Genomic DNA, 23,517 nt, shown 5'->3' with positions numbered 1-23,517 from the left:
GGTAAGACATATTGATAATGTTGAAGATAGATAATATACTGAACAGTGATTGTTACTCAGTCTTTATATGCTATATTTCAATTACATTTCAGGGAAACTATAGACCTAGAAAAAAGAATTTGAATGTTTTAATTTTTTGGTCTGATAAATATGCAACACTTTCAACAGATATTACTTTTCTGAAATTTAAATAAGTTATGTAGATATTTTCTATATTTAATAAGAAAATTTTAGTCTTATTCGCAGTATTTATCAAGAATGTTGGCTTTTTAAAATGTAAGTATATATCAAACCTGCACTGTGTAGTTACCAAAGCAATTCATTTATATTTCACTGTCAGACACAGCAAAATTCAGCAAGTAATAACATTTTGCAGCTTCAAAATTCAGTCACTGTCAGGTTATCTTAAATCACTTAGAGAAGAATCAGTTAACTTCTATTACAATGTCTACAAAATTATAATGCAAAACATGTTTGATGCACATTACAATGAACACATTTTCACCCTTTCAAGTCACTTCTGGTACAAACTATTAGAAAATTATTTTTTTTCTTACCAGCTGTCCCTGGATTGAATAATTAGAATTATCCCACTAGATGAGCTAAATGGTAGAGTACTTTCTTAGGATGTTAGTACATAAATTTATAGCTATGATACTATATATGTAAAATTACAGACATATATCCATATTCCATATTATATTTTTCCTAACAAGTATAATGGAAAATTGATTTTGAAGTATTTAATTGATTATCATTCTACCTTGAAATAAATAGGTGCAAAGATCAATGAAATATGTATTTATTACTACATACAATATCTTCATTAGTTGATTAACTCAAGCACAAGAAATAATGATGTCTTATTCTTTATGATGTATAGAATTTGAGAGCTACTCAACAATCTACAAAATATAAAGGCAACACATAGGGTGAACTGATACATACATATATAAGGTAGGCAACAGATATAATAGGGGAAGTGATATTAAATAGAAGTCTGAATAATTAATAAAATCTGTGGGAATGGCATATGCCATAAGGGGTTTATAGTCAGAACATTTCATCTGGAAAATATTTAATCCTCTAAAACATGTGAACCAATAACATCCATATCTATGCTATATAATTCTGGCCACAACCAAGTCATGGATAATTCAAACACAGGTAAGGCATGAACAAGACACATCTATCAGATACTTTGAAACAAATTTAAATCTGACAGGAGAAAGGCCAAATTCTCTGAATTTTGGATACTGTGTCAGATATGCTGAAAAACTATGCTTACAATTATATACCATTTAGTGTTTATTAAGAAATGGCAAAATCCGGGCTGGGAAGGTGGCTCAGTGGTAGAGCACTTGCCTTGCATGCATGAGGCCCTGGGTTCAATTCCTCAGCACCACATAAGCAAAAAGAAAAAAGCCGGAAGTGGCACTGTGGCTCAAGTGGTAGAGCACTAGCCTTGAACTGAAGAGCTGAGGGACAGTGCCCAGGCCCAGAGTTCAGGCCCCACAACTGGACCCAAAACAAACAAACAAACAAACAAAAAGAAATGGCAAAATCCATGAGTAGAGAGAAACGAATTTGCTAAAGCACTGAGAAAGAGAGTAACAAAAAATATTTGTGACTTCCAATCAGGCTGTGGTAGACAGAATTTTCTAAAGATGATATAACAGTAGCTCTTCTTCCCATCAATAGATGGGTCGTTTCTTCACTTCCTTAAATCTCGCTTTTTTTTTTTTTACTGCCTTAAGCAATAGATTATTAGGTAAGTGATTCCTAAAGTTCTTAAATCCCTTGACAGCTTATGTCATTCTGTAAAACAAACTTACAGGGATCCTTTATGTTCGTTCCATCCAGCAGAACAACTCTGGGAACACTAGTCCCTACAAAGAGTCTACAGGTAATGTTCCAGGATACTATTCCAGTTAAGCATTCAATGGACGGTTCCCCATGAGTGGGTCTTATTGGGCATTTAGCCCAGTTAAGCTTTCAGGTTACTATGGTATCAGCTGTAATGATATTAGATAGTCAAAGAGAGAATAACCTAGCTGAGCCTTTTCAATTCAGAAAACTATTACAGATAATGATAAATAGTTGTTAGTAATATCCAAAACACAGGGTTTAGTTTCTTTCCAGGTAAAAATATTATTGTTGCCTGTGGTATCTACAAAACATCCCTGTCTGCTTTGGATAAATCCCATGCCCCACTTATATATTGCTTCAATTATTTGGAGCTTTTCCATCTACATAACAGTCCTAGAGAATACTAAACAAGCAAAGCAACAGGACCATGAAACCAAGGCATTTCACATTATGAGAAAACAAGGTGTAGAGATGGGGAATTAAACAGTATGAATAATTTGGCAGAAACATAACTAGACATACAGTTGGAAATCAAGAATTAAATAATTTCAGGTCCTAAATGACTGTTGTGAAGCTTAAGCTTAATAGGATTAAAAAGTGCCAAGGAGATTAGTGAGACACACACACACACACATATGCATGCACACATACACGTGCATAACACACACACACACACACACACACACACACACACACACACACACACACACACACACACACACACACACACACACACACACACACACAGGTTCCAGATACAATTAACTAAGGAGGATGATTAGCCTTGAATGTGGGCTGCAAAATTCCTAGGCTGACCTCCAGCCTAGGAAAAAGAGAATGCATGCTAGCTCAGGCATTCTCCCCTCTCCGCTTTCTAGCTACCATGAGGTGCTCAGATTCTTCCCACAACCATAAAGCTGTTTCTTGATTCAAGCCCAAAGTAAAGGAGTAATAAAATCTTTGAAACTATAAGCTCAAATAAAACGTTCCTCCTTTTAACTTGTGTTCCTCCTTTTAAGTTGTTTCTCTAAGGTACTTGTAAAAGAGAGAAACACAATAACTAATACATAGTTTCTAGTATTTTGCAAATGAAGATAAACTTTAAAATTTGAAATTCTTAGAACTTATGAATGGTTTCAATGAAGTTCAAGGACATAGCATCTACATAAAAATAAGCATCATTCTTTAGTGGCAGTAAACTGTCTGAGAAGGAAATTATGAAAGCAATCCACAAAAATAAACCCCTAAAATGAGTTTAAACATGGAAGCAAAAGACATTTGCAATGAAAATTAGAAATTACCAATGAAATAAATTGAAACTGTACAAATGTATACAATAGACATATAAAATGTTCATGAATTATAAGAATTAATATTGTGAAAATGTCAATAATACCTAAAGATTAGTCAACAATCTCAATCAGAATAAAATGCCATTCTTTACAGAAATAAAATCTAAAATTCATATGTAAGCAAAAAAATGGCTATGAAGAAACAAATCATTCTTGAACAAAAAGGAATAAAGCAAGAAATATAACAATCCTTGTTTTTAAGACATATTATAGTGCCATAGTAATGAGTACAACAAATTACTACCATAAGAACAGATAAGTAGTTCAGTAGAATACAATAATGATAGAGCAGTGGAATAGAATAGCACTCTAAGAAATAAATCCACACATCTACAGTGAAAGAATTCTCAACAAAGGCACCAAAAATATCTCATTGAAGGAGGACAGCCTATACTAAATGATGCTAGGGAAACTCGATATGGCCATATGCAAATTAAAATTTGACTCATCTCTCATTATGCATAAAATTCAATGTAAGTAGAACAAATATTTAAACAGAAATCTTGGCAGCTACTAGATATAAATATAAGGAAAACACCTCAAAACAATCCTATCGGCAAAGACTGCACGCAGTAAATCCATGAGCTCAATAATGATTGCCAAAAACAAATAATAAAAAAATTAAAAGCTACTAGAGAGTAGAAGTGAAACTGGCAGCCTACAGAATATTAGAATATTCTTACCAACAATTGATCTAACAAAGGATTAGTATCCAGAATATGAAAGTAACTCAAGAAACTTAAAGCAGATGATCTAAATAAAATCTGCAAATAATCTTAATGAAAATTCCTCAAAAGAAGTAATATTAATAATGCCAGTGGCTCACACCCATAATCATACCTATAGCTATGAGGAAGCTGAGATCTGAGGACCACAGTCCCAAGCCAGTCCAGGCAGCAAAGACCCTAAGACTATTATCTCCAATTAACCAGCAAATAGCCAGAAGTAGAGTTGTGGTTCAAGTGGCAGAGTACCATTCTTGAGTGAGAAAGCCAAGTGAAAGTTTGAGAACCTGAGTTAAAGATCCAATACTGGCACAAAAATTAAAATAAATAAATAAACAAACAAACAAACAAATAAATGATGTAATACAAATTATCAGCAAATATAAAATAAAATGTTCAATGTCATTCATGATTAGGAAATGTAAATAAAAACTCATTCTAGTTAGAATAACTACTATTAAAATTTTAAATTACCATTGCTGGTTAAAAGAAACCCCTACCCAGTTGTGGAGGGAAAATAAATTAGTACAGACCTTATGGAAATCAGTATGGCAATTCCTCAAGAAACTAATCCTAGAACTATCCTGTGATAACACTCTTAAGCATATACCCAAAGGAATGAAAGACAGAATACAAAAGACATATATGCATACTCTTCTTCTTCTTTTTTTTTTATATTGCATACTCTTCTTAGTTGTAGTATTATTCACAATAGCTGAGATATTTAATCATTCTATTGGGCTCACCAACAGAAGAATGGATAAAAAAAAACTGTGGTTGTATATATTGAGTTATGCAATAAAATTTAACTCATATCAATTATAAATGGCTGAAACTGCAGGACATTATGTTGGGTAAATGCAGACAGAATAAAACAACCTCTGTATATTGTTCCCACACATGGAAAATGAACAAAGTAAATCTCAATGTTAAGTAGCGATTACTAGAGGTTAGAAAGAATTAGAGGTAAACAAAGCACTACTAAACACATGATATAAAGATATGACATGACCTAAATTGATACATATAGCATCTTGGAGTTAATAAAAATAAAATAATGAAAACTAGAAAGTGATTAAAATAATAAATAATAAATTTACTGCTGACATTCAAAGTAAATGATGAAATTTATAGTCATAAAATGTTACTATATATCAGTAATACTATGAAATAAGCTTTCTTTTTATTCATCACAATAGATGTGTGTGTGTAACTGTCTGTTTCAAGAAAATAAGAGTAAGAGAGAGAAGAAAAGGAGGAGGAAGAACAAGAGAAGATGAGGAAGAGGGTGTGGCAATGCAACTTCATACAATATATATTTATTTCAGTATTTCTAAATATGAAAGAGAAGTTGGAAGGAGAAAACCCATTGAGAACAATAGATATTAAGGGACATGAAAAAGAAACTTACCAAAAAATACAAATAAAAATATATTCAGAGAAAATAAGGACCCAAGAAAGAGAGAATGCCACTAAAATCAAGTGATGTGATGATCTTGAGAATGAGAAATCAGCAATGTCAGTTTTGAGAGATCATATGAGACAAGTAGTAATAAGTGTACATTAGCTGGTCAATGAATACTTTGACTAGATCACTCTGTGTGTAATGAGAACAGAAATCAGTATTTGAAGGGCTGAAGCCTGATTAAAGAATAAGTGGCATACTTAGAAAATAATTTGAATGGTTTTTGAAGACTTTGGACTCATCATAATGAAATTCAGGTCAATCACATGTGAATATGTATAAGAATTTATGAAAGATTTTTCCTTTATTGTAAGGTGATAACTCATTAGAATAAACATATAAAGAAAAGGAAAATAACAAAGTCATGTTCAATGGAAACTATTCAAAGAGGAGTTGGCCTTTTATTTTAAAAATCAAAAGCAATATATAAAGATAATGTGGGAAAGGCAAGAAGTTGAAAGTTTTTCACTTGATGCTTTTAAGTCATCAGAATGGAATAATGTCAATATATATCATGGCTCTGATTTGCACAATGGGCAAAGTATCAAACCATTTTGATATTTGTCATAATTTTCAGTCAGCATAGCTGGAAGCATCTTATATATAAGGTAGAAAAAAATTAGATGAAATAATATATGTCCACGCATCCAAACTATTTTCACAAATTTTACCCATGAATTTCCAGTGATATTACAAGCTTCCTTGTTAGGATGAGACTTTTGCTATCACTGACAATGATGACAATTGAGATTGACTTTGACAGGAGAGATTTAAAAGGAAGTAATAACAGTTAAACAGCAGAGATGAAGATTGAGAGAAGAAACTGATGAGAAAAATAGATACCAAGAAAGAATGCCAAACTTACATATCCATAAGAATTATCTATATCTATCTATCTATCTATATATGTTTAAACATTTCAACATTTCTCCAGAAAACCAAGGGGAAAAATAAAATACATATAGTCTTTTAGCTAAGTGTGTGTGTGTGTGTGTGTGTGTGTGTATATATATATATATATGTTACATATATACTATGTATATGCATATAGAAAAACATGAAAAGAAACCATTGATAATATTGCCATCACCAAAACAAACATTTGTGTGAACTTGTGTAGCTAATCTATCACCTGTATGAATTAAACAACTTTTTCATTCAAATAATAACTTTTAGTTCATATTTAGGATACATTTACCATCTAGTTAACTTTATCAGAGTTGTTATTCTAGAACTATGTAATTAAAAATGCTTCTCATTTTAAGATAGGTTTATTGTGAAATAGGTGAGTGAATTGTTTATATAACAGATTATTATAGAAGCTTTCAGTCAGAATAGACAATCTCCTATTCCAAAAAATAAAGTAAAAGAAAAACATTACACCATCTTTTCTGACATCATGTTCATACTGAAAAAAACACACTCTACTGTTTTTTCTATTCTACAAGAAAATATTGAGATAGAAGTGTTTTTGTCTTTTGTTTGTTTGTTTGTTTTGTCTTTTTTTTTTTGGTCAATAGTGGGCTTGAACTTGGCCTGTGCGCTGTCTCCCAGCTCTTCAGCTCAAGGCTAGCGCTTTCCCACTTGAGCCACAGCACCACTTCCGATTTTCTGGTGGTTAATTGGAGATAAGAGTTTCATGGACTTTCCATCTTGGGCTGTCTTTGAACCACAATCCTCAGATCTCAGCCTCCTGATTAGCTAGGATTACAGGCGTGAGACATCTGAGCTAGGCTTTGGGATAGATTTTATCCAAACAAAATTATGTCTATAAATGGCTATTACAGTTATAAATTTCCAAAATTATTCCACCATTATTCAGAAACACTGGAATTTTTCATTTAAAGTGAAGTCATATAAAGCAAACTATATCCACATATCAGTACCAAAGCCAAATGGTATTTGACAACTCATAAACTATGTTCATAACTAAAACTCTACAAGTAATAATAATAATTTTTACCATACAAGACAGTTAAGGTCTCAGTGTATGTTATGATAAACTATACAGATGTCTAGACATTCACACAGTGAGACCAAAGGAGGATATTCTGAGGACAGGATCATATAAGTACAATAACTATGTCATAAAAAAATATTTATCAAAATGAACTCCAGGAAATGGAAACAGGATTTTTTTCTTCTTCTTTGTGGCTGTTTTGTTTTCATTTCTTTTTGTCTTGTTTGTTCATTTATCTCTTTTTTGGAGAATAAGACAGAGGGCACAGAAATGGAGGGACAAAGGGTGAACAAATGCAGCAATAGTACTCACTAGACACTATGTTGAAAATGTACTATGTGATTTTTTTGTTTCTCTTGTATGTTCTTCCTCCATAGTATAACCCCTGTTTTCACTGTATTTGACATGGTGCCCTGCATCTTGTATATACATTTTTCTAATTTGGGGAGGGGAAGGGAAATAACAAAATGCTAAAACAAGGATACAGGTTGACCCATTGTAACAATTAGAAGACACTGTCCTGAAAACGAATTTACAACTTGTTGGGGGAGGGGGGAGTTGGGGAGGTGGGGAGCGAAGGGATAGTAGGGGAATAACAAAGGAGGAGGTAATGTACTCATTACCTTACTCATTTAACTGTAACCCCTTTGTATACTATTTTTACAATTTAAAAAAAAAACCTCTTAGGTGGGGCAAGGAGGGAAAATCTGGAGGAAAGCAAGGGAAGGGGTGACATTGTTCAAAAAGACATGGACTCTTCATGTGCATTTATATAACTGTAACCCTTATATACATCACCTTTGCAATATTTTTTTCAAAAAATGACTGTTAAAGGGCAAAATTTTAGAACAAAAATATCAATCAAATATTAATAACATTTCCAATACAATGAATTAACTGAGCTGAGAACAGGCTTTTTATCATGCTTTACCTCATCAGATGATTCTCATATATCAAATTAATGACAGAAAATGGCAAGTCTGGAGTATTTAATGGGAAAAAAAAGAAATATCAAACGATTATTGGAGCTTTTGTAACATTGAAGAAAGAAAGTACTTCTAGACAAAATAACTGAAAAATAAGTCAAGATGTGCAAGACACTGTTGAAAAAGAACTTTACAACTTGAGGGGGAGAGAGGAGTTAGGGAGGTGTGGAGGGAAGGGATGGTAGGGGAAAAACAAAGGAAACAAAGCTCATTAAGAAATGTACTCATTTCCACATAACGACTTGTACATCTCATTGTTGCAATGGATTTACCTGTATCCCTATTTAAACAATTTGTTTTTTCCTTTCCCCTCCACAAATTATATACCAACCTCAAATACAGTGAAAGCAGGGGTTATACCATGGGGGAGGGACATACAAAGCAACAAAGGAGGAGGCTGCAATGCTTGATAAGAAATGTACTCATTATCTTGCCTATGTAATTGTAACCCCTCTGTATAGTATTTTCACAATAAAAAATAAAAATAAAAATAATAAAAATAAAGAAAAAATCACCAATAAAAAATAAATTACTCATTTCCTTACTCATGTAACTGTAACCCTTCTGTACACTGTTTATACAATAAAAAACATTAAAAAAGAAAAATATTAATACTATGTAATCTTAAAACCAATAGTAACTTCATAATTACATTCAACTTAATGAAATATACTAAATGATAATGTATGGCAATAAACAAAATTTTAATAATGATGTGGGAAAATAGTTTGTCAAAGTTTCAGAGTATCCTGTATAATTGTTCAACATATGGAAAAAAGAAGAATCTAACATAGCATTTTTACTACAGTTTGTACAAAACAAAAATCCTCTAATTTGATTAGACTCTCTAGAAGGTTTATTTCCTAGAAATGAAACGTTAGATCTCATGTGTCCATTTGTAGCTTTATCTTATTCTAACGCAATAACCATAGCCTTAACCTGTTCAAATATTTTTGAAACACAAATAAGAGTCTTCTGTACCTCAGACATTTGTAATGACCTAATAAAACAGCATGGAGAAGCTAGAGTATGTATTTCCCCCAGTAATCATTCCTTTCCCTGTGAAAATTTCTTTTTGTATAGTTATAATACTTTGGAAGTATTTTCTAAACTTCAAACCTTGGCAATGTCATAAGCCACTATGACAAGATATCATGATATTACTAAAATCAAATATATTCTGATACTATTTTACCACGGTAATATGACTCTCATTGATTATAGTAAACTTGTTTTAGCAAGTAATTCCTTAATGTTCATATTTTTTTGTGCTAGCTTATGAATGGCAAAATTCCAAGAGCCATTTAGGGTTTTTCCACTTTTTCAAATAGTTACATTGTTGGTTATATTTCTGTTACATAATTTGTAAGGAAAACCTTGAGGAATTTAATAAATTTACACGATACTTCTTAAGCACCTACTAGTTGGCCTTGCTTTCCAGAACATCAGCAGGAAGAAATGGAGGTAGACAAGGCAAAGACCACAAAAGTAAATTAAGGATAAACTAGTTTTAGATAATGATTACTAAAAAGGAAATTAAAACTAGCCATGTTACCTGGGTGACCAGTGTTATCTAAGTGTACAGTTTGGCTCAACTCTGCTAGCAGATATTTTTAGAATAAATATCCATTTGTGTAAGAGTAAATTGGGAAAAATGTTCCATTAAATTACTTCAATATATTCAGAGTATGTGTGATCATTCTATGATGCTATTAGTTTGTTTCATCTTTATAGTTAGAAGTTGTAGAGAAATGCTCAAGTAAGGTAGAATAATTTATTTGCAGGTTAAGATGAACACTTCTGAGTTTGTAATATGAAAAACGTACATTTCATCATCATCCTTTCTATGAGGAAATAATACAGTGTTGTTTCTCAAAATGTACTGCATAATTTGTGGTAGGTTTCCAAACTTTTGCATCCTTACAAGTCATTCTTGTGATGGTTTTCCCAGCAATTCAACAGGTCCAAATAAATATAATTCTAAACTGGCAATCAGTCAGTAGCAGCGAACCACAGCAATGTGACACGTAGTTTGAGAACAGACTGAAAATTAGCTACACTGTCAGATCTCCTTTGTTGAGTGAGGAAGAAAATATATTTGATATGGAAGTATCAGTTTGAACTGAAATTGCTTATCTACTTCCTCATTTTCATATTTAGGTAGGTTATTTTATCCTCACATTAATTCTCAAAAAATACCCTAGAGGGTTTATACACTCTAATTCATAAATCAGAGAAGTAGGCTATAAAGTTAGAGGGTTCTAAGTCATTTGGCAATCAAGTGTGCAGGTTTATATGATAAAAGTCTGTTTCATTCCCTAATGAAATCATAAACTCAATCTGTCAGACCATAATCAGCATTTCATTCTTTATTTTTTAAGCCATTGATTTTGATCATTTATAAAGTTTAAATTTAAATAAGACCAAATACATTCAAAGTGAATTAAAGGCTTAGTTTCCTCAATAAACACAAGACAAGCTCAATTATAAATTCTTTTGATGTGTAGCTAATGTAATCAGCTTAAATTAACAAGTTGCTTTGTTTAAAAATGATTTTTCTATTACTTTTATTGATATTAAATTATAGTCACAGATTTAATGGGAGAGAAGAAGAATGGGAAGAAGAAATTAGAATTACAGTGTTCTCTTAATCAAACTGAAGTCCTAGTTTGGTGAATGAAACTTTATAGGATTTTACTGTTTTCTTATTATTATTCTTATTGGATAAAAATGACCACAGGAATATATTTTCTTCATCTCCAGCAAGTGAAATGTGATAGTAAACCCAGTGTAGCTAACTTTAATCTGTTATAAAACTACATGCTACATTTGTTTGTTTTCTAAATTAGTTTACATTCCTCTGTTATTCATACAGCTAAATCTATGATGTGGGAGATTTAAAAAGATGAAAACATAAATCCATGGGAAAAAAAGATTTAGAATAGTTACATGAATATAATCCTTGTGGTATAATAATCTAAATAATTATCATATTTTTATTTATAGAATATGCATCATTCATACATAATGACATAGGTGATTTTAACAGTTGTCCATGTAAGGTTTTCTTACATATTGGAAATTCAAAATCTGAAATTATTGGAAAAAGAAAAAAAAGTATGTTCTGAAATATCTTCATAATTTTAAAAATTATAGATATGTAAGTAGCTAATTATAAAAATACTACAGTGAGCCTTAAGATGAATCAGATAATTTATATGTTTACTGTATATTTGGAATTAGGAAAAATAAAAAAAAAAAGAAAATCAAGCTGAGTTTAGCCTCAAACACCTACATTGAAAGTTCTATTGATCTAGGGCTGGGAAGTTGGCTCAGTGGTAGAGCACTTGCCTTGCATGCATGAGGCCCTGGTTTCGATTCCTCAGCACCACATGAAGCAAAAAGAAAAACCCCGGAAGTGGCACTGTGGCTCAAGTGGTAGAGCGCTAGCCTTGAGCTGAAGACCTGAGGGACAGTGCCCAGGCCCAGAGTTCAGGCCCCACGACGGGACCCCCCCCCCCCAAAAAAAAAGAAAGAAAGTTCTATTGATCTAAACTAACACAGGTGTAGAGTCGTTCTCAGCTATATTTTCTACCTTCACTGCTTTCTTATAACAAAGGAGACATTTAAAATAGGAGAGGAAATTACCAGTAGTTTGTTACTCCAGACTCCCTCACAATGAACGTATGACAAAGACATAGCTAGGAATCTTATTATAGGTGATTCTTTTTTAAAGAATACAGTTCTTATAAGACTGCTTAGAAGTATGAGAGACCTAAAAGTAATGGATACCTTGTCAAGCTATTCATCAACCAAACAGTAAAAGAACATATAATCCAATTAAAAATGGCAAATGAATTGAACAGTTTTCAAAAGAACAAAAGCACAGTGGGTGCCAGTGTCTCAAGCCAGTAATCCTAGCTGCTCCCCTGAAGAAGGAAAGTCCATGAGACTCAGAATTTTAAAACTTGGTAGGTGGTGGTGGGGGGGGGGGGGGAGGAAAGGGAAAGTGGAAGAAAATGAGAGAGCGGTAACAATGTTCAAAAAGAAATGTACTTACTACCTTACTTAGGTAACTGTAACCTCTCTGCACATCATCTTTACAATAAAATTAAATTTAAAAAAAGCTGGAAGTGGAGCTTGGCTCTGGTAGAGCACTGGTAGAGTGCCAGCCTTGAGTGAAAAAGCTAAAGGGCAATGCCCAGGCCCTAAATTTAAGCCTCAGTACTAGCAATTTTTTTTAAAAGGCCAATAAACCTATAAAGTTCAATGTCCTTAGCTAAAAAGGAAATGCAAATAAGGTAACATTCACATTCCCTTTCACACCTATCAGAATGATGTGAGTATAAAGAAAATTGATCAACAATTGAAAATGATTATGAGAATGGAGAAGGAGGAAAGAATCCTTACATACTTTTGGTGAGAATGTAAATTACTTCAGCCACTAAGGAAATCTATATAGAACTTCCTCAAAAGCTAAAATCAGAATTACAATATGATCCAGTGACACCACTGTTGGGCATAAAACAGATAAATCAAATTAGCTCACAATAGGGATGTCTGCACATCCATGGTAAACTCAAGTGCTTAATTTTAGCTATGTTAAAATAGTTGACAGTTTCTTATCATTTTGATGAGAGAATCAATCCTGATTGTAATTTGATTCGCCTAGGATGCAGTTTGGATACTTCACTTGTCTATCCTGGATAACATCACTCGTTAAAACTAAATTCTGTATGTTAGTATATTTTTGTGGAAAATGAAGGCATAAACAGATGAACTCATACCATGAGTTTCTTTAAAGTTAACAGAAAAATGGAACTTTAATTTTAAAATTGATTTCAAAGAAACATTAATGTTTTATTTATTTTTGCCAGTCCTGGGGCTGGCTTGTACTCAGGGCCTGGACATTGTCCCTGAGTTTCATTTTGCTCAAGGCTACCACTCTACCAATTGAGCCACAATTCCACTTCTGGGACTTTTTCCGTTTATGTGTTACTGATTAATTGAACCCAGGGCTTCATGCATGCTAGCAAGCACTCTACCACTGAGCCACCTTCCCAGCCTTATTTTTTTTAATTTTATTTTTTAATTGAAAAGGTGATGTGTTGGGGGGGGGGGGTTCAGTTACCTAGGTAAGATGATAAGTACATTTGTTTTTAATCATCATTACCCCATCCCTCTTTATCTCCCACTTACCCCTCCCTCAACCCCACCAAGTTATAATGTTCATATCAGTGTTGCTGTGGTTCATTCATTGTTCTGCTTTTTCTGTAATTCCCTTTCTCTTCCACATATCCAGCCCTAATATTTTTAAGGATAGTATTTTTAAAAGATGCTTACATTTTTGTTTCAGTATCTAAAATATATATTTCTTTTCTAGATGAGGGCTCTTATTAACATTGATTCTGTTATCACTGTTATCATTTTAACATTGTATTTTAACAAAAATCTCTTTTCAAGTGGCCTGGCACTGGGCAGTTTGGATTGAAATCACAGCAGTTAAGATGGTAGTTTGGCTAAGTACTATTATAACAATAAAATGCTTCTGTATCAACCTATGCTCTTGTATTCTTGCAATGTGTTTGTTTTGTAGTCTAAAATGTTAAGCTTTCCTCCAGTAAACTTGTATCACTAAATAAAAAAATAAGAAAATTCAATAAAATTCAAGTTAAAAGGACAGAATTTTTTAAGCTCACAACAGTTTACTGATTAACCCACATGCTGAAGAAATGGAAAACTTTTCTGTCCTATAGCTAGAAATACTAATGAGGAAGCATCTTGGTCTATGTTGACTTTTAATAAACTGAGAATATAGTCACCAGAATATTATACATATATGTTTGAGAATCTTTTTTATTATTATTAATAAGTTTTTATTGTGGAAATACCTACAGAGGGGTTACAATTACATGAGCAAGGTAATGAGTACATTTCTTATCAAACATTGTTGCCTCCTCCTTTGTTACCCCTTATGATCCCTGTCCTCCACCCCACCCCCTCCCTGCAAAGTTGTAAAGTTCGTTTTTCGACATGTCTTGTATATCTCATTGTTACAATGGGTCCACCTGGAAAAATGTGGCTTTACTAACAGATTCAAATTTAGTAGCAAAACTATCAGTGTACCACACGGTGGAGGCAGACACCCACAAATCTCTGCAAACAGTATTTGACAGAAAATGTGAGCACATTCTGAGGAGGACAATAAATAGGATAATGCCATTCATTTTGACCTTCTCCTCTATAATAAATTAAAATACTATTTTGTTTATGAAAGGAGAAAGCAAACTCCACTAGGCTTTTAATTAGCAATGGAGTTTTCTCTACATTTAAAGAAATATACTTGGTTTTTGGTTAATATAAAGTATTAAGATCTCTCCTCTCTTCACACACATACACACAATAATTTTGTTATTTTGCTGGTATTCTAAGTGGGTGCTGTGGCTGGCATATGTGATTAAGTTCTTATTGCACAGGCAATGTGTTTACTCTCCACTAACCTCTTTCATGGAAGCTTCAAAATGAGCTTTAGAAAATAAAAACTTATGTTACTCTGAATAATTGATATTTTTATAGAACGTATTTGCTGTGATCATCAAATGAAGAATTGGAGAACAATGTTTCAATAGCCACCAAAGGGTATCTTACATTTTCCAATATTGCATATTAGCACCAAGGGGATTCATTTTCAAGTAACACCTTGAAAATGCAAGTAAAACAGAAATATATAGAAGATGGATTTGAACTGATTAATATTCTAAAGTCTCTTTGTTGAAGTGGATTTAAAATGTCTTAATTTCTGCTATTTACATGTGCTTCTTAATTGCTATGGTTAAATATTGTAGCATACATTTTTATCTGAGAATGCTAAATAGATTTTTTTCTACTATTAGAAACCATTATATAATATTCATCTTTATAGAGTCAGGTACTTGTAACTTTCTTTTTTGGTGCCAGTTCTGGGGCTTGAACTCAGAGCATGGGCACTGTCTCTGACCTAATGCTTGAACGTTTGAGCCACTGCTCTAGTTCCAGTTTCTTGGTGGCTTAATTGTAGACAATATTCTCAGATTTTCCTGCCTGTCATGTCTTCAAACTGAGATGCTCAGCTCTTAGCTTCCTGAGTGGCTGGAATTACAGGCATTAGCCACTGAGTTCTAGTCTCATTCACTTGTATCGAATAAAAGAATATACATTGTGTCCTACACCACAACCTTTTCAACTTGACACTTTTTCCTAAAGCCTTTCAAATTTCTTATAAGCCAATCTTTAATATTTACTACTTATACTTTCATTCTGTCTCAAAATTAAGTATTTATTTTAATGTGCAGATTTTTTATTTTAATGTTTAACAAATAATTTATATCTTTACATGTTTATTTCCATTCAGAAAGTTATGAGAATTCTTTAACCAAATATTCCTCTGAGGATATCCAGTAAATTGAAAAAAAAAAGTAGAACTACTTTCTACTCTCTATTTAGGTTATAAACTTTCCCAAATCACTGATGATATCTTTCTCAATCTCATTTATTTTACAAAAGCCTATGTGAGTGAAGCTGGGACAGTCTCAGGAATGCTAGCGAACTTGACCAAATTTTTGGAGAGGTAAAGCTCCTCAAATATGGTTGCTATTATTTCCCATTTTTATTTAAAACTTCCCTGGAGGGAAGTTAGATTTTAGGATTTTTAGATTATCTCTAATGTTCTTTATATAATTTCATATGCATCCAAGTTTATACACATATATATATATACATAATACATACATACACACCCATACACACATCTCCATATATATATATATATATATATATGGAGATGTATATATGTATATATATATATATATATATATATATATATATATATATATATATATATCAGCCATAGGGCATGAACTCAGGGCCTGGGCACTATCTCTGAGCTCTTGTGCTCAAAACTAGCACCCCATCAGCCAAAAATCTGGCAAGCAAGCACACAGATCGGTCTTTGAACTACCATCCTCAAAATTCAGCCTTCTGAGTGTAAGGTCCACTCCTGGATGGCTAGCAGACTCCACCCTCTTCGCAGCAAAGTCTCCACCCAGTACCTGCGTTTCCTAGGCAACTGGGACACCTGGAAGAGGTCACATCTGCATCCGCTGAGGTCACATCTGAATTTGATGTGGCCACACCTTTCCCCACCCATACCCTAGATAAGGCCTAGAGTAGGCCCAGGCCCAGACTCTCTCTGTTCTATTCTAGCTCTCTCTCTGTTCCTTTCTAGCTCTCTCTGCTTTCTCTCTAGCTCTTTCCTCTCTCTTTCCTCTCTTTCCCAGCTCTCTCTCATTCCCAGGCCTTTCCCAGCCACGTGGAGTGCCACCCTTGCCTGGTCCCATCAGGTCTACTGAATAAACCTACCCCTTACCTGAATACCACGTGCGTGGTGCTGTTCTTACTCGGCTACCTCTTTTTAAAAACCTAACATAAATGGTGCCATGACTCGGATAAAGTCAGGATAGCTGGGATTCCTCTTTTTTTTTCCTCTTTTTTCTTTTTCTGTTTTTTCCCTTTTTGCTCTGAGGAATACCCACAGTTCTGATGGCCTTTTGCGAACCAGTCTGTCCGCGGCAGAATCAGCACATAGATACCATTGCTGCCTTCACATCCACTTCCACACCACTTCTCTACTCTGGTGAGTGAAACTACTCTCTATTGCACTCTGTTGCTCAGTCTCTGTCCAGACGTGGCGCCATGCCAGAGAGCTCCTACGGCCTTTAGCTGAAAGGCCAGCCGGTCACCTCTGAAGCTGAGGATGCTTGGTTTTGGGGGCGTGGCCATTTCTCTCTAGAGGGCTCTGGGGGAAGTCGGGACGCCACTTCTGCCTGGTCAGCTCTCCTTCACTCACCAGACTGACTCTCCTACTCATTAATGGGGAGATACGAATCATGCCCAAGCGGTGAAACCCCTTTGAAATGTCTCTTGCGCTCCCTGGAAAGCCAGAGCGCCTCATTTTTATTCCATTCTCAGATGTACACAGTTTTTGCTACTGCAATGGTAAATGGTCAGAGGTCTGTTTACTTTCAGGTTCTCTTTGCTCTCTCTCTGCCAGTCATGTCCAACTTTCCCTCTCTCTCCCTTTCTCTTTTCTACATTTTGGCTTGTACCCTGAAGAGTGCGACGCAGGCTGAGTCCCAGGGACCCCCCTTTAGGTTCCCTCTCAAAGGCTAGCCAATGTAGGCTTGGTCTATTTGTTCAGGCTTTCTTTGCATTCTTTCAGAAATTCGCCATCTTGGCCTCGTGGTGGGTTAAGGGTTTGGCCCCATTTGACCCTTAACCTTCCACTAAGTTTACTACTCCATCCATCTATTCTAAGGTGCCTTGCTACAAGTTGCTCTTTTCACAGGCCCTAGTAACTGAGGCCCAAGCATCTGGTGTGCTTTGTTAGCAAAGATGTCTAAATGTTGTCAAAATTTTAGGTTTTGAGTTTTGCCTTTTGTGTTTTGTGTTGTGTATTCTACTACTGACTACGTGGTTCTAAAATACTGGGCATATCTGTGCTAAAATTCTCATCACATCTAATGAGTTTTGTCATTGCAGAATATTTGTCGGTCAATTCTTGATAAGAACCAGGTAAGCTCTACTTACTCTACTTGATCTCCTTGTTGCTTTAATTGGAATAATAAAGGGCTTTTGTGGAAAAGATTTAGGTTCAAAGCCAACCTGGGCTGAAAAATCCCTAAGACTCCATCTCCCAATTAACCTGCAAAGAGCCAGGCTGGAAGCATGGCTCAAGAATTATCTCTAACCACCCAAATACTGGAAGTGCTATTGTAACTCAACGTGGTAGAGCACTAGCCTTGAGCAGAAGTGCTCAGAGACAGTGCCCAGGCCTTGAGTTCAAACCTCCTTGAATACCAACTGGGACAAGCCATCCCAGCAACAAGCACCTAGACTCAGCCAGTCTGGGGAACAAGGGAACATGGAGAGGAGTAAGAGGAGATGATGTCACATCAGCAACTTTGTGCCTGCCCTTTCAAAATTAACCAGAGCCAGGAGGTCAGTAGAAGTAAGAAGCCTGCCCATCTAGTGTCCATACCTGTCTACCTATTAACTGGACAGGAATTTATATTCTTGCCTTTGTCACCTGACTTCTCTACCGAGTAGCCAGATGTCAGAAGTAGCTAGGGACATTTCTACCAACATTTTCAGCCCCAAGTCCTTCCTCTTGCCATTTATTTGCTCTCTAGTATTTTTTTTTCCAGCCCCTTAATGCTCATGAGACTTCTCCTGACTTCATCTAAGGATTCAACGCCACCAAGGGACAGCTGCTGCTCACTGCCTTCTCTGGGAGGGGACCAAATTCCAGCCTTTTAACCCTATTGTCGATGCCCCTTGTCAGCAGGAAGTAGCCAGAGAAAATCCTTGCCCTATTTCATGATTATTAAAAGGCTGGAATGTAAGGTCTGCTCCTGGATGGCTAACAGACTCCACCCTCCTCACAGCAAAGTCTCCACCCAGTGCCTGCGTTTCCTAGGCAACTGGGACACCTGGAAGATGTCACATCTGCATCCTGAGGTCACATCTGAATTTGATGTGGCCACACCTTTCCCCACCCATATCCTAGATAAGGCCTAGAGCAGGCCCAGGCCCAGACTCTCTCTGTTCTTTTCTGCTCTCTCTCTGCTCTCTTGCTGCTCTTTTCTAGCTCTCTCTGCTCTCTCTGCTCTCTCTCTGCTCTCTCTGCTCTCTCTGCTCTTTTCTAGCTCTTTCCTCTCTTTTCCAGCTCTCTCTCATTTCCAGGCCTTTCCCAGCCATGTGGAGTGCCAACCTTGCCTGGTCCCAGCAGGTCTACTGAATAAACCTACCCCTTACCTGAATACCATGTGTGTGGTGCTGTTCTTACTTGGTTACTGCTTTTTAAAAACCTAACACTGAGTAGCTAGGATTACAGGCGTGAGCCACCTGCACCTGGCTCTAAGTGGTATTTGAATAGGGTCTACAACATGTAGGAAAAGTTTGAAAAGTAGCCACACAATGACTATTTATGACATTTTATTTAAATGTCATGTGATAAGTCCTATGATTTTTCACATACACTTAAATGTTATTTAAAAACAAAAATTTGGCCTTTAAACAATTCTGAATGTGAAATTATATTTAGATATAGTCTAAAATTACACATTTTTATATCAATTTAGATGTTATTTGATCTCTCAGTCTAAAATATCTCATTAACACAATTCATAATTTGCACTGAATGTGTATGGGTTGTGGGTGGACGTCTATCTGGCATAATCAATAGTAAGAAGAAGCAAACCTGATTTTAACTTTGTCATCAACTACTTGTAACATTTTAATTTTCAACAAGATATCACATGACTTGTGATTACATGAAAACTAAGATGAGTTGATAGCCAAACTTTTGAGACTACTATTTAAAGTTGCCATCGCAATATTTCTTTTCCTATTTACATTCTTACAGCTTTCCTCCAGCTTGGGTGGAGCTGGAAAACACTAAGTTGAAAACACTAAGCCTCAGTGTTTCTATTTTTCATTGTTTCTATTTCTATACTGCATACTTGAAAAAATAGATAAGTATGCTAGTCATGATTTCTTTTATCTTTCCTTCTACATAATCAAATCTGTCAATCCAGAAACGTCCATACAAGTAATTGAATTAACTTTAAGACAGAAAATCAGCAACATCCTGTGGAGGTAATTAAAAACAAAAGAACAGAAGCTCTTTGTCTGTTAGTTGTACTTGCCTGGGCTTCCTGAGGCATTTGAGCTGCGTCCAGTTTGTCAGCAATATAAGCTGCCAACTGTTTGTCAATGAATGCAAGGGACTCCTGAATCAAGTGTAAGGATTTTTCAATCTCCTGGGCGGACTGGATACTCTGTTCAAGCAACTTTTGCCTTCGCACAGCCTAAAAAGAAAAAAGAAATACATTATCTGAATGTTACTCTCAGTAATTCCCAATCCTGCTGCCCAGTAAAATGAAGATTCTTGGCTTTCCCATATCACCTTTTTGTAAGATAGATTTCGCAACTTCCTGCTACTCATTCAGCTCTGTTTATAAAAAAAAAACTTTTTTAAAAAGATAAGAAGAAAAAATAATTAGTACCTAGAATGACAGGATCAGTGATCCCAGCAAGGAAAAAGTAAAATTAAATAAAAGAGGATCTATCCTATACATCAAAGAAAGAGGGCTGGAAAAAAACATTAGCAAAAGAATCTAAGCTACTGCAATCTGTTGTTCTCAGTCTGAATGTTCCTCCTGATCTCATTATATAGTTGAAGAGATTTGGTTTACTTAGAATAGGGTCATCGTCATCACAATCCAATTCAAAACAGATAATCCACTTCCACCAGAGAGACACATACACAATCTGTCCAGAATAGGCTCCTTTTCAAAAAGAGAGTTTTAGATAACCATCTGGTTAAGGATTTATTTTGATTACTTTTTCAACCAGCTTTACACAGTTGTTTTTCCCTCCAGTTTCTTTTACAATTTGGATTATGGAAATGGCACAATTGGATTTGTGTTACTGCTGAAGTAGAACAAATAATAACTAATCCTAATATAGCTGCAATTAATCTTGATTGTTACTATAAGTATGATTAGGATAATTTAACACTTTTTGAGTATAAATAGCATGCTGAACAGATTAGAGTCTTTCTTCAAGGATCTGTTCACCTTTAAAAGAGTACTTTTACAAGTAAAGACTAGAGCAGGCACTTCACTGGAAATTTCTTAAATCATTCATCATACAAAGTCACTTTTATTTATATATGAGGTTTAGGTCTGTTAGTATCATTGAATAAAACTCTCTTGCCTTAAGACTAGATTGAGATATTTAAAATGATCTTAACTTTATATTTCATATAGAATATTAAATTTTATAGAGAGAATGCAATTTTTGGGTTTAAACTTGAATAATATTGGATATATCATTATTTTTCAAAGAAGCAACTCTAAAACACAGTATTTCAAGGAGATAATTAAAGGTATCTTGATCAAGGGAAAAGGAGACTAAGAGTCTACGAATGCTTCAGAGAAGAGAGATTCCTTATTATTTTCTTGGAAACCATAAATCTTTGCTTCAAGATTTATCCTAAACATTAATTTCTTCTTATTCTACTCAAACCCTTAGTTAGCATCAAAGACATCTTTGAGATGTTTTAGCAACTCTCAATACTCTACCTCAAGTACATATTTCCTGAATGTATGTATGTACATACATATGTACCCATGTATATATCTTTCATGTATTTATATGTCTGCGTGTGCATATATGTGTATACCTTCTGTGTGTGAGAATATTTCCACTTGTATGCCCCATAGGCATCCAAATGTAAATAGCTTCAGGGTGTTCTTTTGAAAATGAAATTGTGTCTTGTTGATTAAAATTCTCTAAAGATGATTTTTCTTACAATATACTATGTATTCTTTAATATGGCTTAAAATGACTTTCTGTTGAAGTCCCTTTTATTTATTATCCTTTATTTCATTTTCTGTAAATGCATTTATTTTTTCATTTCCTAACATAAACATATACCATGTCCCTATGGATTCTTGGTCATGTCCCAAATATTTTGTTCAGGAAAATCTTAGCTTCATTTTTTTCTTGGATAATTCATCTCTGTTTAACTATCCCTGACACATTTTATATTTTGAGACATAATATTTTTAAATATTTATTTTTAACTTAGTAAGTAAAATTGTATAAATTTATAGTATTTTATATTTTAATTTTGATATTTTACTACCAACACATGCATTGGTATTTCTTTATGATATGGAATGACTAAGCTATTAAGCTTCTTAACAGATGCCTTATCTCATATGTTTATAATTCCCATATTCTCTCTTGAAATTTATATTTGTCTGAACTTGTATTTGTCTTGGCTTGTATATATTTTAATGTAACACGTTGTAATTTTCCATTAATTATGCACTAATAGTGCATTTACTGTACACTCTTAATTCTAATGAGGTCAAGGATTATGGTTGATTTATACACTGCTATCAATTCATCAAAAAATGAGAATAGCTTTGTCAATGACTGGATAATGATACAAAACAGGATTAATGAGAAAAATATAAAAAGTTCAAGTTGTTTAAGTCAAGGAATTTACAAAAGAAATTGGAAAGTGAAAGGTTACCACTTGCTGAGCAATACATCTTTTGGAGAAAAAATGTCTTATTATTTTCATATCAAAACTATCAGAATAGGGGGAGCTTATTTGGAGCAATATTTAATACATTTCTACTAAAATATGCTTTTCTGTTCCTTTTATTAGCCCCAGCTACTTGTACAAGGGTATGCCATTTTGACAAGATTGATGACTAAGTCCATTCCCTAATTCAAACACAGTTTCTTTGTATCTGTGAAAAATTCAAGTAGAACATATATCACATGATAATTTAGATAACAGTACTCACAGTTACAACTGGAGCCTTCTGTACTGTACAAGAAAATATAGCCTACACAGACCTTCTCCACTGAAATGATTCTGTAATGAATAAATGCTAGTATTTTCAGAAGTGGTTAGAGAGTCCCTCCCATCTTACACTATTCAGCACTTACCTCCTCAGGCCTTGTTCAAATTTTATTGCTTCTCTAGCTCAATGCAAAAGTAGTCTACTCTATAATGTACAGCTATTATATTTTAATATAATTAAATATCAAATAATACAATATAATATAATTTTAACCATAAATCTAGCTTCCAATTTATGTTTAGAACTTTTTATTCTATGAACAAGATTAAATGGGAAGAAAGGGGAAGTATGACTTATGAGATGATGACAGAGTTGATCTCAGGTGGGTTGGTTCTTCCCTGGCTTGGCAGTCAATAAAAGAGACTTGATTACCCAGATTCTTTGATTATCCCAGGCAGTAAAAAGACCTGATGTCCATCCAAGTTTGCAGAATTCTTGAACTAATCATAGCATAAGATGTCTTGTATTTCTAAATACCTTATTATGCAGACACTGCTGGTGCCAGACTTGTGGATTTTCTAAGGCTCTGCCCATTTGACCTATGTTATCTCATTGAATGGAGTTGGTAGAATGTCTTAAATTCTAATCAGGTATTTTTGATATTTCAAAACACTATTCAATTGTTTAAATTGTTTACAGCTTGAGAGATCATTCATTGACTACATTTTGAATAG

At 34.3% G+C, this 23,517-nt stretch overlaps 1 protein-coding gene across 9 annotated transcripts in view; it reads right to left on the bottom strand.

Moving 5' to 3' along the window:
- The window catches only part of Dmd (dystrophin), a 2,040,854-nt gene that overhangs the window by 1,228,736 nt on the left and 788,601 nt on the right, over nt 1–23,517 (bottom strand). For all 9 annotated transcript variants that reach the window (XM_070040660.1, XM_070040663.1, XM_070040664.1 and 6 more), the window contains one exon: nt 20,102–20,263. In XM_070040660.1, the coding sequence (XP_069896761.1) occupies nt 20,102–20,263 (162 nt within the window). The remainder of the gene's footprint in view (nt 1–20,101; nt 20,264–23,517) is intronic.

Source organism: Dipodomys merriami, unplaced genomic scaffold (assembly GCF_024711535.1).
Source record: "Dipodomys merriami isolate MVZ:Mamm:240054 unplaced genomic scaffold, mDipMer1.0.p SCAF_3, whole genome shotgun sequence".
NCBI classification, from domain to species: domain Eukaryota; kingdom Metazoa; phylum Chordata; class Mammalia; order Rodentia; family Heteromyidae; genus Dipodomys; species Dipodomys merriami.
The sequence above is the reverse complement of the archived record's forward strand: the minus strand, read 5'-3'. Positions and strand labels throughout refer to the sequence as shown.